The sequence below is a fragment of the Schistocerca serialis genome, chromosome 6 (assembly GCF_023864345.2).
Source record: "Schistocerca serialis cubense isolate TAMUIC-IGC-003099 chromosome 6, iqSchSeri2.2, whole genome shotgun sequence".
Taxonomy (NCBI): domain Eukaryota; kingdom Metazoa; phylum Arthropoda; class Insecta; order Orthoptera; family Acrididae; genus Schistocerca; species Schistocerca serialis.
This window is the reverse complement of record NC_064643.1, coordinates 20731311-20754237: the sequence shown is the minus strand read 5'-3', so window position 1 is coordinate 20754237 and position 22927 is coordinate 20731311. Positions and strand designations below refer to the sequence as shown.

At 39.8% G+C, this 22927-nt stretch overlaps 2 protein-coding genes across 2 annotated transcripts in view; both read left to right on the top strand.

Annotated features, from left to right (window-relative positions):
• Positions 1 to 22927, top strand: part of LOC126484637 (molybdenum cofactor biosynthesis protein 1-like) — a 336598-nt gene that overhangs the window by 118585 nt on the left and 195086 nt on the right. The window lies entirely within an intron of this gene.
• The window catches only part of LOC126484638 (molybdenum cofactor biosynthesis protein 1-like), a 94388-nt gene that overhangs the window by 9929 nt on the left and 61532 nt on the right, over positions 1 to 22927 (top strand). The window contains exons 2-3 of the mRNA XM_050108230.1: positions 9425 to 9649; positions 18622 to 18767. Coding sequence (XP_049964187.1) covers positions 9425 to 9649; positions 18622 to 18767 — 371 coding nt within the window. The remainder of the gene's footprint in view (positions 1 to 9424; positions 9650 to 18621; positions 18768 to 22927) is intronic.

Below are 22927 nucleotides of genomic sequence, written 5' to 3'. Positions count from 1 at the left end.
ACTCTCTCTCTCACATGCGCATGCATGTCTCCTTATGCTGTGGTCGCTCAACTGCCAGCTCTTTACTGGCCCATGGTGAGTGTTCTGGAGTGAGGTGGGGCTTTAGAGTGGGGTAGGATGGGGTGGGTTGAGGCAATGTGAGAGATGGAGAGAGATGGGAGGGGTTTGGAGGGAAGCATTTAGTGGCTCGTGGGAGAGTGGGGAGCCATCTGTGGGCTAGCTAGGGGTGCAGGTAGAGGGGTCAGGTGCCAGACAGCTGGGCACTCATAGACTAGGGTGTGACGTGAGATAACAGCACACAACTAGCTGATTTGCGAGGGGGGGAGAGAGGGGTGTGTGTGTGGGGGGAGGGGGGGGGGGCTGGGAGTTAACTTGGATTTAGGCCAGGAAGCAAAGGATGTGCTGTAAGTATGGCTACAAAAGTTGACTATTCTTAAATAAGATCAGCTGGTGCCAATGTATTGGAAAGTAACTGGCACACAAAGTGCAATTGTGGCTCCTTTTTCTTCAAAAGTTTTAAATAGTCTGCAGAGCAAATTGAATTAGGAGGATCAGGCATTTGTGTGGGTCTAGGAAAGTAAATTGTAGAGCCAGATAAAAGGTGCACAAGACAGGAGGGGTACTACTACTCATCACTGCTGTATCGTGCTACTAGTACATGTCAGTGTGAGTGCACCGAGAGTGGTGTTGCCGTACATGCGTCTTTAAATTGGTCACGGACTGATCATTGCAGGCTGGCTGCTGGAGGCCGTCTCTGGGAGCCAAGCGTGCCGTGCGGTCCCTGCCGTGCCATCTGCTGGTGACTCGCACATATATTAGTGTGGAACAGTGCTGACTGACTCTCTGTGTGATTCTAGTTTGTAATGTGCACATCAGTGTTCTGTGTCTTGTTGAGTCCTTAGAGGCATATTGTTCGGAGGTTATTATTAAAGCCATATTTGTGCGACTTGGATCACACTTCAGTATTTATTTATTTATTTATTTCTTGTTCCATAGATCCAGTTAGTGAGTCAATCACAAGGATATGGAACGTGTCAAATTGTACAGGTTTCAATTTAAACTATACAAGGGCAATTCAATGGCAAATTGTACATAGTTTAAGTAAGACATACTATAAATACAGTAACAGATACAATATCAGCTAGATAACATAACAACCATTTGACAGAAAAAGGAGTTTCAAATAAAGGTTAAAGGCAAGAGCACAAAGTTAAATCAGATATTAGGCCTACAAGAGTAAATACATGTACAGCCAATCTGTTGTTACAAAAAGTGAGCTAATTCCCAAATGCACAATAAAATCAATTGAACTACTTCTAGACACAATAAGTTTAGTGATGGTATACATTTTCTTTCAGGTATTCATCCACAGTATAATAAGATTTCTCTGTCAGGTAATCTTTGAGAACTCGTTTAAATTTTGGCAGTTCTGTATGAACACATTTGATATGTAGTGGTAGAGCATTGAACAGCTTAATGCTGGAGTAGTAAACTCCTTTTTGTACCAGAGTGAGACGTTTCATTTCTAAATGTAGATTGTTTTTGTTTCTGGTGTTATAACCATGGAATTTACTGTTGTCTTGGTAGATGGAATAATTTTTGCACACAAAGGTCAGCAAGGAAAAAATATACTGTGAGGCAGTTGTTAGGATACCTATCTTCCGAAACAAGTGCCTGCAAGAGTGTCTTTGATTAACCCCACACGTTATTCTGATTGCTTTTTTTTTGGATGGTGAAAACTTGTTTTGCAAGTGGTTGGTTCCCCCAGAATATGATAGCATATGACATCAATGAGTGGAAGTAGCCAAAGTAGGCAACCTTAATAGTGTCAACTTCAGCCACTGAAGAAATTACCCGTAGTGAAAATGTTGCCGAGCTAAGTTTTTTACATAGATGAAGAATGTGAACTGACCAATTACATTTACTGTCTATGTAAGCACCCAGGAATTTTGTTTCTTCAACTTTCTGTATTGGTTGATCTCTACATTTTATGTCAATTTCATTGGGATTACTTTGTGATGTATGGAACCTCATATAATGAGTTTTATCTGCATTGAGTGAGAGACCATTTGAGGAGAAACAATTTAAGATGTCATTAAAAACAGTAGTTGTAGTTTTTTCAAGATCATGATCAGTCAAATCGTCAATTAGAATTGTGGTATCATCGGCAAACAGGGTAAATTTGCTGTTTGTCTCAGAACAAAGAGGAAGATCATTAATAAAGATGAGGAAAATCAGTGGGCCCAAAACGGAGCCTTGAGGCACACCACACGTTATCATGCCCCATTCAGACGAGGCAATTTCTCCAGAAGAGCCATTTAGCATTACAGTCTGCTTCTGATCCTGTAGATATGATTGTAGCCACAAGCCAACAGTACCACCTAAACCATAGTATTCTGCCTTTTTCCAAAGAATTTGGTGGTTTACACAGTCAAAGGCTTTCGTAAGATCGCAAAAAATACCCACTGGAGACATTTTTTTGTTAATGGCTTCCAAAACTTGGTTGCTGAAAGAGAATATTGCCTGTTCAGTACAAAGACCGGCACGAAAACCAAACTGATTTTTGCTTAAGATACTATGGAATTTGATATGGTCTACAATCCTCCTGTGCATGAGTTTTTCTAGAATTTTCGAGAATGTAGTTAATAGGGATATTGGGCGATAGTTTGTAACAATGCTTTTATCCCCTTTTTTAAAGAGAGGAATCACTACAGCCAACTTAAGTCTGTCAGGGACAATCCCATCTTGTAGGGATGCATTGTATATGTTGCATAAGGCGGGACTAACAAATTTATAACAGTGTTTCAGTATTTTACTAGAAATATTGTCCACACCAGCAGAATTTTTGTTTTTTAATGATCTAATTACTCTTATGACTTCGCTTACAGTAAATGGAGATAAGGATAACTGTGGGATTCTGTTGCTAATAGCTTTCTGTAGGAGGGACAATGATTCTTCCATAGAACCATTACAGCTTGTCTTCTCTGCTGCTCTCAAAAAGTGGTTATTAAATATTTCTGCAACCAACTCAGGTTTCTTTATGATACTGTCCCCTGTTTTAATCTCTACCTGAGACATGTTCCCTGTTGTCCTGCCAGTTTCCCTCTTTATTACATTCCTTATAGTTTTAATTTTATTTTCTGAGCTTTCAATTTCTGATTTTATGCACATACTTTTAGATTTATTTATAACCTTCTTGAGAATGCTACAGTAAAGTTTGTAGTGTTGTCATTTCTTTGGATCATTACAAGTCCTGAGAGAACTGTATAACATCCTTTTTGTTCTACAAGATGTTGTTATCCCTGTAGTGATCCAAGACTTCTTGGCATTGCCTATATGACTATTTCTAACTACTTTTTTTGGGAAAGATGGACTCAAATACAGACATGAATTCATTTAAAAATGAATTGTACTTTTTGTTTACATCTGTTTCCCTATCAACTCGGCTCCAGTCTATCTCTTTTAGGCTATCACTGAATTTTTTAAGGCCCTGTTCATTTATTATCCTAAAAGATTTCCAAGAATGCTCGGAACTGTTGCACACACTGATGTAATTGAGCCTAAGCAAGTGACCACCATGATCAGAAAGGCCAAGGATTGGATGTACAGTGATCTCATTCCATGTAGACTTATCTATAAATATATTATCTATCAGACTTTTACTGTTAACAGCAACCCTAGTTGGGAAATCTACTATTGTCATCAGATTATAAGACTCCATTAAATGTACTAAATCAGCTTTACTATTGCTCTCATTTAGGAAATCAACATTAAAGTCACCAGTAATTATCAAGTTCTTGGACTTTGAGTACAGTATGGATAATAAAGAATCTAAGTGCTTAAGAAATACATTCAAATTCCCTGAGGGAGATCTATACAGTGCTAACACTACAGCCGTGAAGTCATTTACAGTAATCTCAACACCACATACTTCAATTTGTTGCTCTATACAATGGCTCTTTAAATCTAATGCATTGTAAAATATGTTGTTTTTTACATAAATTACCACTCCACCTTTTTCCATGATGGTTCTTGAGTAATGCGCTGCCTGACACACAGTATTACTTGGTTAGTACATCACCACAAACATATGGACTGGGACTGTACATGCTTTGACAGTTTGCTACGTCTCTCTCTTCTAGGACTGACATGGTAGCTGCCTTGCATTTCTTAATGACTCTGACCTTGTCAACCACAAACCGAATCTTAGTACAGTCATGATTTCCCTGAAGAGATTACATGACAGCAGAGACTTGTAAAATTGTGTTACCCATTTCTCTAGCCAGTGAAGATTCATTCTATACCTTCAGATACAGTGTCATTTAGGAGTAGAACAGCAAGAAATACGTAGCTCCTCTAACAGTAATGACAGTTTATCACCTCCCAACACTACATGTGCCAATGTTTCAGTGCATTTTTGAATATGTTTGTTAACAGATTCATCAACACAACAAAAATTTACGATCTCAGTAGCATCTTATTTTTTAACTCATACTTTACTATTCATCAGAATCTTCATCGCTGCTCTTTGATTCGTCAGAGCTCCCTGCTGTACTTTGTTTTATTTCATAGTCAGAATTAGTTGAAATACCACCTACCGTATTTACCCAAATCTAAGCCGCACTCAAACCTGAAAAATGAGACTCGAAATAAAGGAAAGAAAAAAAAAAAATTCCCGAATCTAAGCCACACCTGAAATTTGAGACTCGAAGTTCAAGGGGAGAGAAAAGTTTTAGGCCGCACCTCCAAATCAAAACAAAGTCGGTCCATTGTAATATGAGACACAATTTAGGTCGAATGAATGACGATACAGCTACAGTAGTTTGGTTCGAGTCGTAAGCTTAGCAGTTAAGCTTTACCAGGTAGCCTTTGCTATGCGTCAGGCGCTCCATCCGTATTTATACTGGTACCCTTCCTTCTTCATGTGCTTCATCTGGTTTGAATCAATTGCTTATTTTGCTTTGATCTGATAAGTGCCGTTTTCCTTGTTATAGGCGTTTATGTCACTCTAAGCTGAAAATGCATTACTGTACTGTGTCATGCATTGTTTGTCGCATTCTGATAGTGCGTGTTTGCGGCCTGTCGTCACTCGTGGCATGGCTTGCTTTTGTGCACGCTACCGCTGCCTACAATTAAAAAAAAAAAAAAAAAAAAAAAAGAAGAGAGAGAAATCATCTCATTAGCGAAACAATGGCAAGAGACTACTATTTGTTGTTCCTTACACTGCTGCTTTCTTTGATAATGATCAACAAGAACCAAATAATAGACTGCGTATGATAGAACATGTTCTGAACGAGAGTTAGGTGAAAATTTTTCTCCATTTGAAAATCTTTGCGGCCGCTTCTTTAGTACATCAAATTCTGCACAGAAATTAGAGTCATCTTGGATATAAAAATCTAGTCAGTTGCCGTGCTTCATTTCTGACTGTATCACTATTAGGCATAAGAATAATATGAATATAAACATGACAAGATACGTATATTCTTCCGCGTTTGCTGTTGTCTCACTCTAGTTTCGTAGTTTATTAGGCAGACAGGATTTAAATAAGATAGCAGCAAACACAAAAGAATACGTGGCAAAATGTTTATATTCGTATTACTCTTATGATGAAGAGAATACTGCATGTGATTCACATTTCATCAGGTTCCTATTAGCAACCGTCTCTTCTCACAGGTAGGAAAAAATTCAGAACATTGAGTTGGCCATATTGACAAACATCCCAAACAGTCTTGCCGGTCGGATTTTCGTAATACATTGAAGTTCTGCTACATTCGAAGATGAACAATACGGAATTTGTATTTACTTCGTTGGATAATGTATGAAAATTGTCTTCCACCTTTTTTTTTTTAATTTATTTACTGACGCAGAGGTTTTGGCGCCAGTATTTATCTTTGTGCCTACGAAGCATGCCTGTGTAGCGCTACATATATTCGACGGCAGAAATTAGTTGTTTCAGCACCTACTGACATTTTTCAGAACTTCCACTTGCTTTGCACTCGATTCCAAGCCGCATGCGGTTTTTTGGATTACAAAAACCAGAAAAAAAGTGCGGCTTAGATTTGAGTAAATATGGTACATCCTCTCCTTTGGATTCAACTTCTTAAGTATTATATTTCAAGTCAACACCTGCTAATCTGTGAGACCGAAATGATGAGCCATACTACTCTATTTCACTGTACCTGTATGTTTCATTTGTATAACATTTTATTCCATCATAGATGCTGCACTTATAGTTTCATATATGCATTGCAGCAGCAGACACAATAAAAGTAGCAATCAGCAGTGCTTAGTTTGTTGAATGGGTAAAAAATATGCCATTGTCCCAGTTCCACATATCCCCAAAATTTGATTCTGCCAAATTCTGTACTCTCTGAAATCGAATGTTTAATCCAAAGATGAAAGTGAACAAGTTTGATGCAGTATTGCTAATATTGTTTATTACTCATCTTGCTGAATGAAGTGCATACCGTATCCTTTCTGAAAGGTTTGCAGAAGTAATGCACATACCAGTTTTCTAAAAACTTACATTGAGATTGTGCTCTCCTTCCTCTTGTACAAATTAGTAGAGCCCTTTCTGATTACTCCACAATATGCCTCTTGGCAAGGTGGTAACGACAGTATTATGAAAAGGGTAGATTGGCACTCACTGTATAGTGTAGATGTGTTGCTGGCAGGGGGGGGGGGGGGGGGAAAGGAACACCACCTATTATTAAACACGTAAGCTTTTGGTGCAAACCCCCCCCCCCCCCCCTTTCCCTCACACACACACACACACACACACACACACACACACACACGCACACGCACACACATGCGCGCAAATGCAGATCACACATACATGACCACTGTCTCCGGCTGCTAGGGCCAGACTGGGAGCAACTGTGCGTCATGGGAGAAACAACGGTCGGGTGTGTGTGTGTGTGTGTGTGTGTGTGTGTGTGTGTGTGTGTGTTTTTTGTCCACTTTGGAAGAAGACTTTCTGATGGAAAGCTTACGTGTTTAGTAGTCTTTTTGTTGTGCTTGTCTGTGACCTAACATCTCCTGTATACAGTGAATAGCAATGTATCTTTTTTATAATATGGTCATTACTCCAGCCTAGATTTCTATTGTTTGTTTCCTTTTAAGACCTTATAAAGACAGTTACTGACAATTTCTTTTTTCTTATTGGAGAAAAGTGAAACCATATGGGGGCCAGACGTAGATTGTAAATGAATATGGAATAGAGTATTTTTATTCTCCCTGTATGCAGTGTCAATAACGTCACCTCACACACTTCATTTCTGGCAGCACCTCCTTCTCAACACATGACTGTCCCCCACCACCTCACCATAGTCTTCAAGTTATATCCTATAGCACTTCTGGGTGAACAAATAGATGAAGAATGTAGTTTAAAACAGTATAACTAAACTTAAAAGTCAAACTGCCCTTTTATAGAGACTGCCATCATTATTTAAACATACTAAACAACATCAAAACAGTCAAAAGAAATTTTTTTTCAAAAGAGCGGAAAATTGTAGTGAAATTCATGAGAGGATTGTTTTAAATTGTTATATCTTAAATCAATAAGTATGTCAGCATTTCCCAGGATTTTCTGGCTTAATTAAGACTAGGTCATGCCACCACAGTGGTCAGACAGTGGACTTGACTTCCAGAGGGCAACGGACCCGAATCCCATCGGGCCATCAAAATTTGGGTTTTCCTTGATTTCCCTAAATGATTTAAGACAAATGCTGGGATGGTTCCTTTGAAAAAGATGACATTCGGCTGAGGAAGCTAATTTCTGTGGCATGTCTGATGACACAGTGCTGGTGGAAGCACGAGTATTTCAGAGCACACCATTCATTGCACATTGTTAAACATAGGGCTCTGCTGCAGACAACCCCTGTATGTTCCCATGTTGACAACACAGTTGAATTACAATTTCTGTGGCTCAGGAGCATTGAGATTGGGCAGTGAATCAATAGAAATGTGTCATCTGGTTGAATCATTCGAGTTTCGCATTACACCTACTTGACGGTTTTGTGCACATACACTGTCAACAGAGTGAATTGGTGCTTGCAAGGTGCACTTTGCTACAGACTTAGGCCAGTGGGAGCAATATTATGCTATGGAGGACATTCACCTGGTCTTCTATGGGTCCTGTGGTAGTAACTGAAGGCTCCATAACAGCTTTGTTCTGTGTGAACGTTATTGTGCACTGTCCGCACCCTGTCCCTAATGAAGGTGACATGTTTCAACAATATGACTTTCAGTGTCACGAGGCCAGAATCAAATTCACCCCTTCTGAATCTGATGGAATACATCTGTGATGCTATCAGATACCAGTTCTGCACCCAGAAACCACTGATCTCCAATTTATGGGAATTACATGACCTGTGCTTAGACATGCGGTGCTGCATAATGCTGGGAACATACCTCACATAATGCTGGAAACATACCTGAAATTTGTTGAACTTGTCCCACACAAAATCACTGCTGTATTGTGTTCCAACACTGGACAAACACATTATCAAACAGGAGGTCATAGTGTTTTGTCTCATCAGTTTATATATTCAATGCTTGAATGAAAGGTGTGCTCTTTTCCTTTTTTCTGCCATTGCGTGTATGTGTAAAGCAGGATGTTCTACCATTTGGGCTTGTTTATATGATGGCTGTCAGTATTACCACCTGCACAGATACTAAATGCTCCTTTTCTGAAGACCTTTTATCTTGAGAACACTTTCAACTTTGTTTCACAAATGGCAGCACAGTTTCATGTAATTGTTAAAATAATACTTTCAGCAAAAGATGTGTGCGTTGGAGTGGGGAAAAAGATTGGAGATGTATGTAGTTTAATTTTCATAAATTGTTAAGAAGGTTAACAGCTTGGCATGCTAAGATAAATTCAGACATTCTCTAAAAAGAGAGAAAAAGATTAATTTAACAGAATCAGTGAGGTATACAAATATAACAACAGACTTGTAGAACCATTATTTTGTAGGTTAGATTAGATTAGATTCAGCTTTTGTTCCAAGACCCAAAACATGAGACGATTCTCATGGGTGAGTAACATGCCAGAAAGTATAACATAAAAAATATAAAACATTTGAATACCCTGATCATTTGTCAGGAGATTGTCAAACTAGGTGAATACAATACAAACTGGAACAGCTAATATTTTCAGAATTGATACGCTGTCAGACTGAAACATTGTTATGCACTATTAATAAATTTATCAAACAAAAAGTACATAATCTTGACTGTTATGACAAAGTGCTCTCAGAACTGAAATCTAACAGACATTCTTATTTAAGCTGGCCTAACAGCCACTGTTAAGATATTCATCTATTGAGTAGGATGAGTTACCTATCAAAAAGTCTTTCAAACTCTGTTTAAACCATGCTTTATCTGATACCAAGTTTTTAATGGTGTCTTTCTTCCACAGATAAATTGTGTTGTAATGCGAGGTTTTAATGAAGATGAAGTGTGCAGTTTTGTGGAGTTAACAAAAGAGAAAAATGTTGATGTAAGATTTATCGAGTACATGCCTTTCAGCGGCAACAAATGGAATGATGGGAAGATGGTCTCATTTAGTGAAATGGTCCAAATAATTAGAAAGCAGTGGCCTAATTTTGATCCTCTGCCCAATGGGCCCAATGATACCTCAAAGGTACGTGCAGTATTACATATGAACATACATTGAAAATAATTTAATGTTTATGACTTACTACCAATCGCAATAATACTTCACATCTGCTGGTGGTATGAGAGATGGACTGGTTTAGTTACATATTTCTCATCCCATTCAGTAAGTCTGTCCTGGTCTGGGTTTCTCTGCAGCTTTTCTACAACTCTCCCCATTTCCTAAACCTTGACAATCCTTTTCTTTCTTCCCTTTTCCGTCCCCTTATTGTTTCTACCAGAAGAAGAAGCCACTGGCTCCGAAAGCTTGCACATTTCCATAACTTTAAGGGGAGTTAGAAGCGGAAAACATTCTTTTTCACTTTTTCGGGTTTTTACTTGATTATAAAATTTGCAATTTTCCAAATAAAATGATATGTATATTACTTATAAACTTGCGTGGGAAGTATTTTATTTTATTTTCTAAAATATAATCTACACTAGTTGAAAATGTTAAAATTTTTACACGCATTACTTCAAGACCTAATAAAATCGGTAATTTTTTATATACAGGGTAGTCCATTGATCGTGACCGGGCCATATATCTCACGAAATAAGTGTCAAACGAAAAAACTACAAAGAACGAAATTTGTCTAGCTCGAAGGGGGAAACCAGCTGGCGCAATGGTTGGCCTGCTATAAGGCGCTGCCATAGCTCAAACTGATATCAACTGTGTTTTTTTAAATAGGAACCCCATTTTTTATTGCATATTCATGTAATACGTAAAGAAATGTGAATGTTTTAGTTGGACCACTTTTTTCACTTTGTGATAGATGGCGCTGTAATAGTCACAAACATATGTCTCATAATTTTAGACGAACAGTTGGTAACAGGAAGGTTTTTTAAATTAAAATACAGAACGTAGGTACATTTGAACATTTTATTTTGGTTGTTCCATATGTGATACATGTACCTTTGTGAACTTATCATTTCTGAGAACGCATGCTGTTACGGCGTGATTACCTGTGAATACCACATTAATGCAATAAATGCTCAAAATGATGTCTGTCAACCTCAATGCCTTTGGCAATACATGTAACGACATTCCTCTCAACAGTGAGTAGTTCGCCTTCCGTAATGTTCGCACATGCATTGACAATGCACTGACGCATGTTGTCAGGCATTGTCGGTGGATCACGATAGCAAATATCCTTCAACTTTCCCCACAGAAAGAAATCCGGGGACGTCGGATCCGGTGAACGTGCGGGCCATGGTATGGTGCTTTGACAACCAATCCACCTGTCATGAAATATGCTATTCAATACTGCTTCAACCGCACGCAAACTATTTGCCGGACATCCATCATGTTGGAAGTACATCGCCATTCTGTCATGCAGTGAAACATCTAGTAGTAACATTGGTAGAACATTATGCAGGAAATCAGCATACATTGCACCATTTAGATTGCCATCGATAAAATGGGGGCCAATTATCCTTCCTCCCTTAATGCCACACCATACATTAACCTGCCTATGTCGCTGCTGTTCCACTTGTTGCTGCCATCATAGATTTTCCGTTGCCCAATAGTGCATATTATGGCGGTTTAGGTTACCGCTGTTGGTGAATGATGCCTCATCGCTAAATAGAATGCATGCAAAAAATCTTTCATCGTCCTGTAATTTCTCTTGTGCCCAGTGGCAGAACTGTACATGACGTTTAAATTCATCGCCATGCAATTCCTGGTGCATAGAAATATGGTACGGGTGCAATCGATGTTGATGTAGCATTCTAAACACCGACGTTTTTGAGATTCCCAATTCTCACGCTTTTTGTCTGCTACTGATGTGTGGATTAGCTGCCCCAGCAGCTAAAACAACTACTAGGGCATCATCATTTGTTGCAGGTCGTGGTTGATGTTTCACATGTGGCTGGACACTTCCTGTTTCCTTAAATAATGTAACTATCCGGCGAATGGTCTGGACACTTCAATGATATCGTCCAGGATACCAAGCAGCATACATAGCACACGCCCCTTGGGCATTTTGATCACAATAGCCATACATCAACACGATATCGACCTTTTCCGCAATTGGTAAACGGTCCATTTTAACACAGGTAATGTATCACGAAGCAAATACCGTCCACACTGGCGGAATGTTATGTGATACCACATAATTATATGTTTGTGACTATTACAGCAGCTGGCTGGAGTGGCCGAGCAGTGCTAGGCGCTACAGTCTGGAAACGCGCGACCGCTACGGTCGCAGGTTCGATCCTGCCTCGGGAATGGATGTGTGTGATGTCCTTAGGTTAGTTAGATTTAAGTAGTTCTAAGTTCTAGGGGACTGATGACCTCAGAAGTTAAGTCCCATAGTGCTCAGAGCCATTTGAACCATTTTTGACTATTACAGCCCCATCTATCACAAAGCGAAAAAAGTGGTCCAGCTAAAACATTCATATTTCTTTATGTACTACATGAATATGTAATAAAAAATGGGGGTTCCTATTTTAAAAAAATGCAGTTGATATGAGTTTGACCCATGGCAGTGCCATCTACCAGGCCAACCATAGCGCCATCTGGTTTCTCCCTTCAAGCTAGACGAATTTCGTTCTTTGTAGTTTTTTCATTTGATGCTTATTATGTGAGATATTTGGCCCGGTCACTATCAATGGACCACCCTGTAGAAAGCTGTGGATTGCTGTGTTATAAAGGTTAAATTATGTGTTTGTATTGGTAGCACTGTCAAAAATAGTATCGTATCTTTTCATAGTATAAACATGCTTTGCATATCGAAGTGCTAACATTTTTCTGAGGAATAGTGACGAATAGACTGGTAAATCTCTCAAAAAGTATGACTCCAAAATGAAGTGTTTTTAAGAAATGTGGGTTTCATGGTAATAAATTTTTGAATAAAGAGAAACATTGTGTTCAGCATGTGGTGTGTGAAGTTACAGACAATGAAATACTCGCAAACTCATGAGTATCTAGAGAAACACCCATTAGTGCTTCGAAGATTAAAATAAAACATAGTGATAACACAGTTATCTCAAAACAAAACTCATGTAAATGGTAGGTTAGGTTATATTCTGATACATCTACACATCGTAACAGGGGTGTTATGTGAATGTGTGTGCTGTATGTATGTGGAGGGCCAGTTAGTTTACATGAAGACATTGAGGTATCAAATGGACTAGCCAGGAAACTTATCATTAATTCTGCCAGTTGTAAATATACTCATTCATTTTGGAGTTCTGATAAGTGTAAAGATAATTATTTTGAAATAAATGTTAGGTGGTTTTATGGATTGAGAGCTATTGGCAAAGGACACACTGCAGCAGAAACAATGTGTGTCGTCATGTATATGCCACGCCCACTTTGTAAAATGGACAAGTATGCAGGATTTATTGGAGCTGCTGTGAAATCCACTGCATGTGAGTCAATTAAGGGTGCTGCAAATGAAGCTGCTGAAATAAACGATGGTATGATTGACATATCAGTAGCTTTTGGGGCACTTGGTAGAAGCGCAGCTGAAGTTCTAAGAATTCTGTTGCTACAGTGACCAGTGGTGGATACTGGAAAGCTAATAGATTTCCAGATTTTAACCAAACATTCTTATAAGTATAAATCAGGGAATGAAGAAGGGCATATCTGTGACAGAAATTATGTAGGACAACTAGTCGTACGGAGGCCTGTGCAGCTGTTGAAATTTATAATCGATCTGTAAACTAAAGGGGAGTGTGTTACACTAAGTTCTTAGGTTGTGCAGACTCAAATGCATATAACAGTGTAGTAGCCACTCAGCCTTATGGTGAGAAGCTTATCACAGAACTGGAATGTGTTGGTCATGCCCTCCTGGATCTGGTTCATGGTGCAATTACCGCAATGCCCAGTACTCAAACAGGTCATACAGCCATAAACATTATATCCCAGCAGAAGTTGTGGATATCATAAAACCTGTTTACAGAGACCAGGCAATCCTGAATTATTGAAGAAGTGTCTGCATTGTCAGACTCAAAATCCCAATGAGTCGTTCAATAATCTTATAGCGTCAGTGTCGTCGTAACTGCCGTCTGCGTCACGTCTGCTGTGCAGCGAGCTATGCTGATTTAAGTATTAACTCTATTTTTCTTACTTGTAACTTCTTCTTCTGTGTGTTTTTGCTTTTAGGAAGCTTTAATTGTTGAGTGCTAGTAATAGTGTTCCATAGATTTTGTGTTTGTTTTGAATACAGTCAGAGAAAGTCCGTTTAGTCAGCCATAGTGCCAGTAGTGCTAGTGTTTGTTTTCAATACAGTCCAGAGACAGGTAGTGCTATTTTCATTGTTTTCTACAGGAAGTGTCTAGTAACCACAGTTTAGTCAACTATCAGCTGCCTTTAGTGAATTAGCAGTCTAGTTATAAGTTGATTAACTCTCTACAGTAAATTGATTTCTTAAGATGGATAGGATGTGAGACTGCTGTGTACGGACACAGGAGGAGCTGGCCACTGTTCGCAAACAGCTGAACGTGTTGATGGCCGCGGTTAGCCGTCTTCAGGCAGTGGTGAGTCTGGTGCGTTGCATGGTACACCCCAGGTGTTACATGCTTCACCCACTGACCCTGCTGTCGACACATCTTTGCGGATACCGGGCGCGGTTGTGCCACCCTCTTCCCAAGGGGAGTGGCGGGTTCAGCGGCATTCGCGGCGCACAAGGTGGAGGGTCAGTGTGGAGGCTGGCCGTGTGGCATCGCCCGTTCTGCCTGTGAGTGGACATGTGGCCACTCCTTCAGCAAGGTCCGAGCAGGCACATGGGGGGAGGGGTTTATTAGTTATTGGGAGCTCCAACGTTAGGCGGGTGATGGAGCCGCTTAGGGAAATAGCGGAAAGGTCGGGGAAGAAGGTCAGTGTTCACTCTGTCTGCTTGCCGGGGGTCTCATCCGAGATGTGGAGGAGACCGCGCCGGCAGTGATAGAGAGCACTGGGTGCACCCGACTGCAAATTGTTGCTCATGTCGGCACCAATGACTCCTGCCGTCTGGGTTCAGAGGTCATCCTCAGTTCGTTCAGGCGGTTAGCGGAGTTGGTGAAGGCTGAAAGCCTCGCGGGGTGGAATCTGAGCTAGCTATTTGTAGTATCGTTCCCAGAACCGATAGTGATCCTCTGGTTTGGAGCCGAGTGGAAGGCTTAAACCAGGGACTCAGACGATTCTACGGAGATCTGGGGTGCAAATTTCTCGACCTCCGCTATCGGGTGGAGAAATGTAGGGTCCCCCTGAATAGGTCACGCATGCACTACATGCAGGAAGTGGCTACAAGTGTAGCGGAGTATATGTGGAGTGCACATGTGGGTTTTTTAGGTTAGAGAATTCCCTCCCTAGGCCCGACAAGACACCTCCTGAGATGCGGCAAGGTAGGAGTAGATAAAATGCAACAGGGAATAACAATATTAATGTGCTAATAGTAAACTGCAGGAGCGTCTATAGAAAGGTCCCAGAACTGCTCTCATTAATAAGCGGTCACAATGCCCACATAGTACTAGGGACAGAAAGTTGGCTGAAACCAGATGTAAACAGTAATGAAATTCTAAACTCAGATTGGAGTGTATACCGCAGAGACAGGCTGGACAGTGAAGGGGGAGGCATGTTTAAAGCAATAAGAAGTGCAATAGTATCGAAGGAAATTGACGGAGATCCGAAATGTGAAATAATTTGGGTGAAGGTCACGGTTAAAGCAGGCTCAGACATGGTAATGGGATGTCTTTATAGGCCCCCTGGCTCAGCAGCTGTTGTGGCTGAGCACCTGAAGGATAATTTGGAAAATATTTCGAGTAGATTTGCCCAACATGTTATAGTTCTGGGTGGAGATTTTAATTTGCCGGATATAGACTGGGAGACTCAAACTTTCATAACGGGTGGCAGGGACAAAGAATCCAGTGAAATTTTTTAAGAGCTTTATCTGAAAACTACCTTGAGCAGTTAAACAGAGAACCGACTCATGGCGATAACATATTAGACCTTCTAGTGACAAACAGACCTGAACTATTTGAAACAGTTAACGCAGAACAGGGAATCAGTGATCATAAAGCGGTTACTGCCTCGATGATTTCAGCCGTAAATAGAAATATTAAAAAGGGTACGAAGATTTTTCTGGTTAGCAAAAGTGACAAAAATCAGATTTCAGAGTACCTGACGGCTCAACACAAAAGTTTTGTTTTAAGTACAGATAGTGTTGAGGATCAGTGGACAAAGTTCAAAACCATCGTACAATATGCGTCAGATGAGTATGCATCAAGCAAGATCGTAAGAGATGGAAAAGAGCCAGCGTGGTACAACAACCGAGTTAGAAAACTGCTGCGGAAGCAAAGGGAACTTCACAGCAAACATAAACATAGCCAACACCTTTCAGACAAACAAAAATTACGCAAAGCGAAATGTAATGTGAGGAGGGCCATGCGAGAGGCGTTAAAAGAATTCGAAAGTAAAGTTCTATGTACTGACTTGGCAGAAAATCCTAAGAAATTTTGCTCCTATGTCAAAGCGGTAGGTGAATCAGAACAAAATGTCCAGACACTCTGTGACCAAAAAGGTACTGAAACAGAGGATGATGGACTAAAGGCCGAAATACTAAATGTCTTTTTCCAAAGCTGTTTCACAGAGGAAGACTGCACTGTAGTTCCTTCTCTAGATTGTCGCACAGATGACAAAATGGTAGATATTGAAATAGATGACAGAGGGATAGAGAAACAATTAAAATCACTCAAAAGAGGAAAGGCCGCTGGACCTGATGGGATACCAGTTCAATATTACACAGAGTATGCGAAGGAACTTGCCCCCATTATTGCAGCAGTGTACCGTAGGTCTCTACAAGATCGTAGCGTTCCAAAGAATTGGAAAAGGGCACAGGTCATCCCCGTTTTCAAGAAGGGACGTCGAACATATGTGCAGAACTATAGACCTATATCTCTAACGTCGATCAGTTGTAGAATTTTAGAACATGTATTATGTTCGAGTATTATGACTTTTCTGTAAACTAGAAATCTACTCTGTAGGAATCAGCATGGGTTTCGAAAAAGACGATCGTGTGAAACCCAGCTCGCGCTATTCGTCCACGAGACTCAGAGGGCCTTAGACACGGGTTCCCAGGTAGATGCTGTGTTTCTTGACTTCCACAAGGCGTTCGATACAGTTCCCCACAATCGTTTAATGAACAATTTAAGAGCATATGGACTGTCAGACCAATTATGTGATTGGATTGAAGAGTTGCTAGATAACAGAATGCAGCATGTCACTCTCAATGGAGAGAAGTCTTCCGAAGTAAGAGTAATTTCAGGTGTACTGCAGGGGAGTGTCGTAGGACTGTTGCTATTCACAATATACATAAATGACATTGTGAATGAAATTGGAAGTTCACTGAGGCTTTTTGCGGATGATGCTGTGGTATATCAAGAGGTTGCAACAATGGTAAATTGTACTGAAATGCAGGATGATCTGCAGCGTATTGATGCATGGTGCAGGGAATGGCAATTGAATCTCAATGTAGACAAGTGTAATGTGCTGCGAATACATAGAAAGAAAGATCCCATATCATTTAGCTACAATATAACAGGTCAGCAATTGGAAGCAGTTAATTCCATAAATTATCTGGGAGTATGCATTAGAAGTGATTTAAAATGGAATGATCATATAAAGTTGATCGTCGGTAAATCAGATGCCAGACTGAGGTTCATTGGAAGAATCCCAAGGAAATGCAATCCGAAAACAAAGGAATTAGGTTACAGTACACTTGTTCGCCCACTGTTTGAATACTGCTCAGCAGTGTGGGATCCGTACCAGATAGGGTTGATAGAAGAGATAGAGAAGATCCAACAGAGAGCAGCATGCTTCGTTATAGGATCATTTAGTAATCATGAAAGCATTACGGAGATGTTAGATAAACTCCAGTGGAAGACTCTGCGGGAGAGATGCTCAGTAGCTCTGTACGGGCTTTTGTTGAAGTTTTGAGAACATACCTTCACCGAGGAGTCAAGCAGTATTATGCTCCCTCCTACGTATATCTCGCGAAGAGACGATGAGAATAAAATGAGAGAGATTAGAGCCCGCACATAGGCATACCAACAAGCCTTCTTTCCACGAACAATACGAGACTGGAATAGAAGGGAGAACTAATAGAGGTACTCAAGGTAGCCTACACCGTCAGGTGGCTTGAGGAGTATGGATGTAGATGTAGATGTAGACCAAAAAATGTTTTTCTTGTAATGAAGACACTAAAGTGGGGGTCAGTCATGCTGTTATTGCTTTTAATGATGGCAACATTGGTAGCGTAAAAGTGCTACAACATATGAGAATTAATTCTGGAGCAAACTGCATCAGAGAATTTGAATGGATGGACAAGGTTTGCAATGGTAAAGCACTGTATGCAGCACAGTTGGCCACTACGGAGTCCAGATAGAAGAAAACAAGAAAAAACTTAAAAATGGTCAAGAGGATGATATACAGTATGGTGCAGGGTGCTTCTGAGTGACTAAAAATAAAATGTTAAGCATATATTGAGTTACAGTCTATTAAAACTTTAAAAACTCTTCTTGAAAATTTAGATTTTCTCTTGCATTTTTCCCTAAATCTCAGAAACTACTTCGAGTAGCGAATTAAAATTTTCAGGGAGTAATAACATACGTATTCTGAGTCTTCTGAACTAAAAGAAGAACATAATATTATGCATAAATAAAATTATTTAGAATAACATACAAAAAAGTACACAAAATTTTAACTGTGTAATTAAAAAATTGCATTTCCAAAAGCAGTGGCTGAAATGCAATTATTGTAAGACTCAGAACATATAGTTTAATGTCCTGTAAAAGTTTCTTGTCAATGGCTACAGTTGTTCCTGAAATACGGGGAAGTTAAGTCACCAAATTTAACATTGTCAGGATAGGGCGTTCAAACTCCCCTTAATGCACATTTTCTCCTTCCTCCACTTGGTGAGCAACACATTTATAGTATTTACACAACAGCAGTAGCTATTTTCTTACAATTTCTTTTTGCAGGCACACCATGTCCCGGGCTTCAAGGGACGTGTGGGATTTATTACCTCAATGAGTGAACACTTCTGTGGCACGTGCAACCGTTTACAGATAACAGCTGATGGCAATTTGGAGGTGTGTCTCTTTGGGTATTCAGAGATATCTCTCAGGTGAGTGATGAAACATAGAATAATCATGTCCAAGTGAAAATTCATGCGAGGAAACCATAAAATTACTAGAAGACTGACAGAGTGATCAGTATTTTACCTTCAGGAGGTGAAATTCCAAAACTTCTTATAGACACATTCGTTCCTCTTGTCCTCACATTAGTCATGGACTCCGAGTGACCTTTGAGACCTTCAGAAACTTATCCCTCTTTCCTCTCTCATGAAGGAACTGATAGTTCCAAATGCTGAGTATAGAATAATACTTTCAAACTGTTTGCCATGCACATTAGGTATGTGGTTGGTATATGGAAGAGATAAACTGCAGTTAAATCCAGCAGGTATGAAATGAGTAATCTTTTCTTGAAGTTTTCAGCTTGCACCCTCCTCCCTCCCAGACATACAAACCAGATACCTCTAGCTAAATAATTTGTGAGTATATATAATTTGCCTCTGTCAACATCATGTTACACTAACCTATTAGTGAGATTAAATTAAAGGAAAGTAATCAGAACTGGAAATTATGTAAAGACATTTTTGGCTATGTCCCTGTGTTGTATTAAAGTTAACACAGTATTTCTGTCCATGTGATGGTAACTATGATTCGCCAGCCACCGTTGCCGAGCGGTTCTAGGTCCTTCAGTCCAGAACTGCGCGACTGCTACGGTCGCAGGTTTGAATCCTGCCTTGGCTCAGATGTTAAGTCCCATAGTGCCCAGAGCCATTTCAACTGTGATTCATGATTATCAGAGTCTATATGTTCCAAATAAAAATTGGAACTTCATGTGTATAAATGTACAAATTATTAGACAATGGGACCAACAACTGACACTTTTAAATTGATGACTAGACTAAGACTTGGCGATAAGTTTGTTTCAGGACATGGTAAGGGGGGTGAGGGGTGGGAAGAATCAGCTCTCTCTTTGTGAGCATACCAGAAATCCTTTATCAACCGAAGGTAAAATAAGATATAAAAATACAGGGTCAAACAATTAATTTAAGTATCTTAAAAACCAAATGACTAATAAAATTGGAAGCTAAGAAAAGTAAGTTCATAGTAAGTAGGGTGAAACACAGGGGGCTGCAACATATTGCCATTGTTGTTTGACTTGTCTATCAAAGAAAAAAGAAATGGATCAAAACAAAATAAAAGTGAGAATGGAAATGTATCAGAAGCAAATTAGAATAAGCAAGGAACATATTCTTTAATTAAAAAAAAAAAAAAAAAAAGACATGTGAGGCAGATGTTCCTACAATTTTATGTTCAAAGCACAGCAGCCTGTGAAAGCAAAATATTTATGACATTGAAAAAAGAAAATCAGTGAGTGAAAAGCGTGTGTAGGTGAATTGTGGTGAAAGACTGGATATTGGAACTTCTGTTATGCTGCCCAGTATTAGTTGACTTGGTAGTAAAGGAGCAAGTTTGCAAGGGCGGATAACTGTTTGGCTACGTAAAATAGAGTGGGAGTATGGAAAAGCTAGTCCAAGATAGGATGAAAAAGATAACAGCAACTTAAAAAATGAACCCCATGAACCCCATTCCCATCTAGTGAATGCAGTGGTTGACAATATCTTGTGACGTTCACCTATAAGGCTCAAACAATAATTGCTAAATAAAAATACAAAATGTTGACAAGACTGTATCTAAGCTGTCACTCTCTTTTGAAACAAGGGTGTTTAAACCAACAAACACGCAGGAAAGCAGGGACAACTCACACACTAGAGAAGGATGGGCAGTATCATTGAAGGAGTGAGCATGAACCGTGTGGAATATGTGTGATACAAGTAAAAAAAAAAAAAAAAAAAAAAAAAAGTAATGATAGTAAAATTCCAATCCCGGGAGCGGAAAGACTTACCTTAGGGGGAAAAAGGACAGGTATACACTCGCACACACACACATATCCATCCACACATACAGACACAAGCAGATATATATATGTCTGCTTGTGTCTTTATGTGTGGATGGATATGTGCGTGTGTGCGAGTGTATACCTGTCCTTTTTTCCCCTTAAGGTAAGTCTTTCCACTCCCGGGATTGGAATGACTCCTTACCCTCTCCCTTAAAACCCACTTCCTTTCGTCTTCCCCTCTCCTTCCCTCTTTCCTGATGAGGCAACAGTTTGTTGCGAAAGCTTGAATTTTGTGTGTATGTTTGTGTTTGTTTGTGTGTCTATCGACCTGCCAGCGCTTTCGTTCGGTAAGTCACCTCATCTTTATTTTTATATATAGAAGTTTATTATTTTATTTACCGGTCTTGCAGTTTCCTTGATTTCTTGCAAAGTACAGTACAATGAAAACCTACCATATTGCATAACAAGTAGATGAGTATAAACTTCAGAATAGCATCATCGCCATTAAATGACCTATGTTTTCTTTACTAACAAGAGAAGGGACAGAAGCAATAAACACAAAATCAGAACTGCTTTTGCTTGATTACAGCAGGGACAATAATTTTTAACATCTACATTTACAACAGATCATATTTACAAAATGTTTTCGAAATTTGCTCTGTTTGCTCAAATGAAAGTATTGCACTGCTCAATCATTCATTTACACTCAACCCCGACTGCTGCACATGCTGTGGGGTGTGTCATCTGGTTATGTCATATGTTCAGTGTTTCTCACCAATTTTTGGGGTATTTTGAAATGTACAAAAAGGAAAATAAAGAAAGTTATCACATTTTGCTGCATATTACCTGCGTCACAGAAAAATAATGTATACAAATCTTCTCAGATTTGCCACTGAATAACTTTGTCCAAGCCTCACAATATTTCACCAACACAACTGTTCATCATCTTCAGGTAGTGGTGGGTCCTGTCATCACTGCTGCAAGATGTGGCTGGTGATATTCGCACAGCAGAATTGAAATTTGTCAGGCTAGAAGCAGGAGTACGAATGTGTGGACAGGCACTCCCAGTTGGATGTAAATGCCATTCATAGTAGCCTTCTGCTTATGTGTTGTGGGCAATGACTGCACTTCTGGACACTCGTGTGGTTAAGAGCTGAATTAACTCTCTGCAAGGTACGGCATCAGGTCATACATCGGAGGATCTGGTTTCTACTGTTTTAATTTCATGGCAGTCAGTGCTGGATTCTGGGCAGTGCTTAGTCAAAATTCCATATTCCTGTTGGTAAGATTGCCCACCGTATGGATACATGCCTCATTCTTAAAAACACAGTCCTAGAGTGATGATGCTGAGGATAAAATTTCAGTCCTCTTGGGAAACGTGTGGTGCCCTGTATTCAGGCAGTGCTCTGCTACCATTAATTTACTGGGTGGCATTTTTGTCAGCGCTGTTGAACACAGTGTTCTTGCACAATGTGAGGTGTCTGCCCTATATAAGGTTTCCCATAATGGCATCAGATCTTATATATGATCTGTGTTTTCTAAGGTCAAGATTGTCTTTAACTGAACACAAACAATTCCTTAGTTTTGCTGGTAGACGAAAAACACACTTGATTCTGTTTCTCTTAGCGATTCTTTTAATTTTGAAAACATGCCACTGAAATATGGCAAGAAAGCCATTTGCAGTGCTTGTCTAAGTATCTTCATTTACATCCCTACACTGAACTTGCTTTGCTCAGAACACATTGCAAATCTGTTTACAAGAATAAACATTCTGCTGGAACACTGTTCTTAGGTGTTACAGTTCACCAGGCAGACTGTCGGTATCTGAAATCACGTGTGCTCTATGTGCCAGGGAGTGTAAGACACTACCACATTGTGCAGGGTGACGGCAACTTTTGGACCTCAAATATAACTCTGCGTGTATCAGTTTGCAGTAGAGACTAAGCCCCAGTGCTATGTCAGCTTTTCTTCTAACCGTGACATCCAGGAATGGTAAGCTGCTATCTTTTTGTACTTCCACAGTGAACTGAATATTCAGGTGGAGCGAGTGCAAATGCTGCAGGGACATAGGTAGTGTCTGTATTATGTGGGCCACACCACAAATGTCTCTTCAGCAATCTGCCAGAAGGAGGAATGTTGGATATTTACTAAGGGAAATAGAGGATCTCCCATGGGAACACTGTCCACTTGATTAAAGTAGTTGGTGTTACATAAGAAATAGGATGAGGTATGCACATGTTTAAACAGCATCACAATTTCTTTCTCAAACTTGCTGCTAATAACCTCTAATGAGGGCTGCAGGGGCACTTTTGTAAG